This window comes from Eutrema salsugineum, unplaced genomic scaffold (genome assembly GCF_000478725.1).
Source record: "Eutrema salsugineum unplaced genomic scaffold, Eutsalg1_0 scaffold_13, whole genome shotgun sequence".
Lineage (NCBI taxonomy): Eukaryota > Viridiplantae > Streptophyta > Magnoliopsida > Brassicales > Brassicaceae > Eutrema > Eutrema salsugineum.
In genome coordinates this window covers 677,268-679,601 of record NW_006256885.1, presented here as the reverse complement: position 1 = coordinate 679,601, position 2,334 = coordinate 677,268, and the positions used below count along the sequence as shown (strand labels likewise).

Below are 2,334 nucleotides of genomic sequence, written 5' to 3'. Positions count from 1 at the left end.
TTGTATTGATGGTTTTTTTTTAAACTTTTCCTGCATAGTAGACTTTTAATGTTTTCTTGGAATACAAGACTAACTTTATGTGGTAGATTTTTGGCAGTGATATTTATATTAGGTAGATTTATAATTAATTCGGTAGATTTTTAGGTAGATTTAGTTATGTTATTATTTGGTTTGACTTATGTGAAATTACTATACATGCCAAGCAGTCGTGGATGATGGAGATGCAGGAAACATCAGAGCCAGGTTTTCCTGTTGCAAGAGTTGTTAGAACCCCAGCGTCGAGAGGAAAGACTGTAACCAAAGTGAAAAAAGAACCTGCTGATCCTAAAGAGAAGAATAAATCAGGCACAAAGTCAAAAGCTGATTTAAAAGACAAAAACGAAGAAAGCCAGATAATCAATATAAGCGACGTTTCACGCCCACTACAGTCTAGACGAGTACAGATCCCTTCCCTGCAAGACGAAGACGACTCAGCGATTGAAGCTATGAAGAAACGCTTAGAAAAGCTGGTGGAACATGCAAAAAATCCACCTGCTGAGAAGGAAAAAAGGGGACGCAGCCTTGCACCGACCCAGGTTTCACCCTACCTTGGTAACTCAGTGGTGAGACGCATCATGGACCCAGCAGGTCCCCCTCCTGGGAGGTATGATCCTTTTGAAACGGTGGACAGTCGAATACTGGATAATCTAACCCGCTACGTAGCTTTTGAAGCGTAAGTCAGTTTTAAATTTCCATGGTAGACTTACTTGTTTGATTTGGTAGACCTATTGTTTTATATAGTAGACTTATTAGGTATGTTGGTAGACTTACTTCGGAGTCTGGTATGTCTATGTCATTTTTTCAGGGAAAAACAGTTGGAGAGTCCATATGCAGGAGGAGAATTTTACCTGACACTAATGACCCCTAAAGAAAGCTGGCCGAGAAAGGAGTATGGGTGGTTGCATGATCAGGTATGTGGTCGTATCAGTCACCCGATCTTAGTTTCAAAAGGTTTGGTAGACTTTGGAAATTGTTTGGTAGACTTTGGAAACTTAATGATAGAATTACTTTGGTAGACTTGTAGTAACAAATGGTAGATTTAGTCATTATGTTTGGTAGACTTGTATTATATTATGTAGTAACAAATGGTAGATTTAGTCATTATGTTTGGTAGATTTGTATCTTTTATGTTTGGTAGACTTGTAAAGCTGGTTGGTAGACTTATATAAATTTGTTTCATTACCTAATGCAGCATATGTGCAAAGGATTAGACATGTTCCGGCAACGGTCTATGTGGTATCCATCTCCTTACAAAGGGGGAAGAGTTGCTTTCATTGATCCTATCTTTTGTCGAGATTGGTGTGGCGACTATCGAACCAAATTTCTACCAAACGAGAAGAGTTGGATATTCAGTGATGGTTATTTGGACGTTGCCAACGGTCACTACGACCATTACTTGCCTACACACAAGAAATGGGGGACAGATGTTGATTTCGTGTATATCGCCCACAACGTGAACAACGAACATTGGGTAGCCGTTGAGGTCGACATTCCCAAAAAAAATATCCGAGTGTTTGATTGCATTCCAGATTTATACAGAAAAGGCGAGGTGGAGGAGTCTGTGAAGCCCTACGCGAGGATGATTCCGCTGTTGTTGAAACATATGGCACCACCGGAGCTCAAGAAGGGTATGAAGGAGGGGCAGTTTCATATCTACATGTATAAAACAGCGGCACTAAACAGACAGACAGGTGCAATGCAGCTCTGTAGATTTGGTATTTTTATTTGGTAGACTTTTAACTAATTATCGGGTACTTGTTATCAGGTGATTGTGGCGTCTTTACTTTGAAGACCATCGAGTGTTTGGCTTTGTGCCATAAATGGGACCAGCTGAAAGATAGCAACATGCCTCTCATTCGTATGAAATACGCAGCTGAGATTTTTGATGAGGTACATGAAGCAGAAGAATCCCGGATGTCTGATCCTAACCCTCGAAGTTTATTTGATGATAAGTACGGTTTACAGACAGACTCCGCTAACTGAGATCTTCGTTTGGTAGACCTTTGGGATCTGAGATCGTTTTTTGGTAGATTTAATACTCAGATCCAAACTAATTGGTAGACTTTTGGTATCAGATGTTGTATTTTGGCCGATTTATTACTCATAGCCAGCCTCTTTGGTGGTCTTTTGGAATTTAGACGTCGCTTGTGTTTTGGAATTTAAAGCGAATCGCCATGGCTGTAAAAGGAACTTGCTTTGTAGATTTATAACATGATTGGTAGATTTATTCCATGAGTAGATTTATAACATGATTGGTAGATTTATTGCAATATTGGTAGATTTATAACATGATTG

The 2,334-nt window shown here is 39.5% G+C and overlaps 1 protein-coding gene across 1 annotated transcript; it reads left to right on the top strand.

The window, feature by feature from the left end:
* Positions 1-215: 215 nt before the first annotated feature.
* LOC18023107 lies at positions 216-2,022 on the top strand. The gene is made up of 4 exons (XM_006406032.2): positions 216-712; positions 845-950; positions 1,232-1,730; positions 1,805-2,022. The coding sequence occupies exons 1-4, from the start codon at positions 216-218 to the stop codon at positions 2,020-2,022; spliced, it is 1,320 nt and encodes a 439-aa protein (XP_006406095.2).
* Positions 2,023-2,334: the final 312 nt, after the last annotated feature.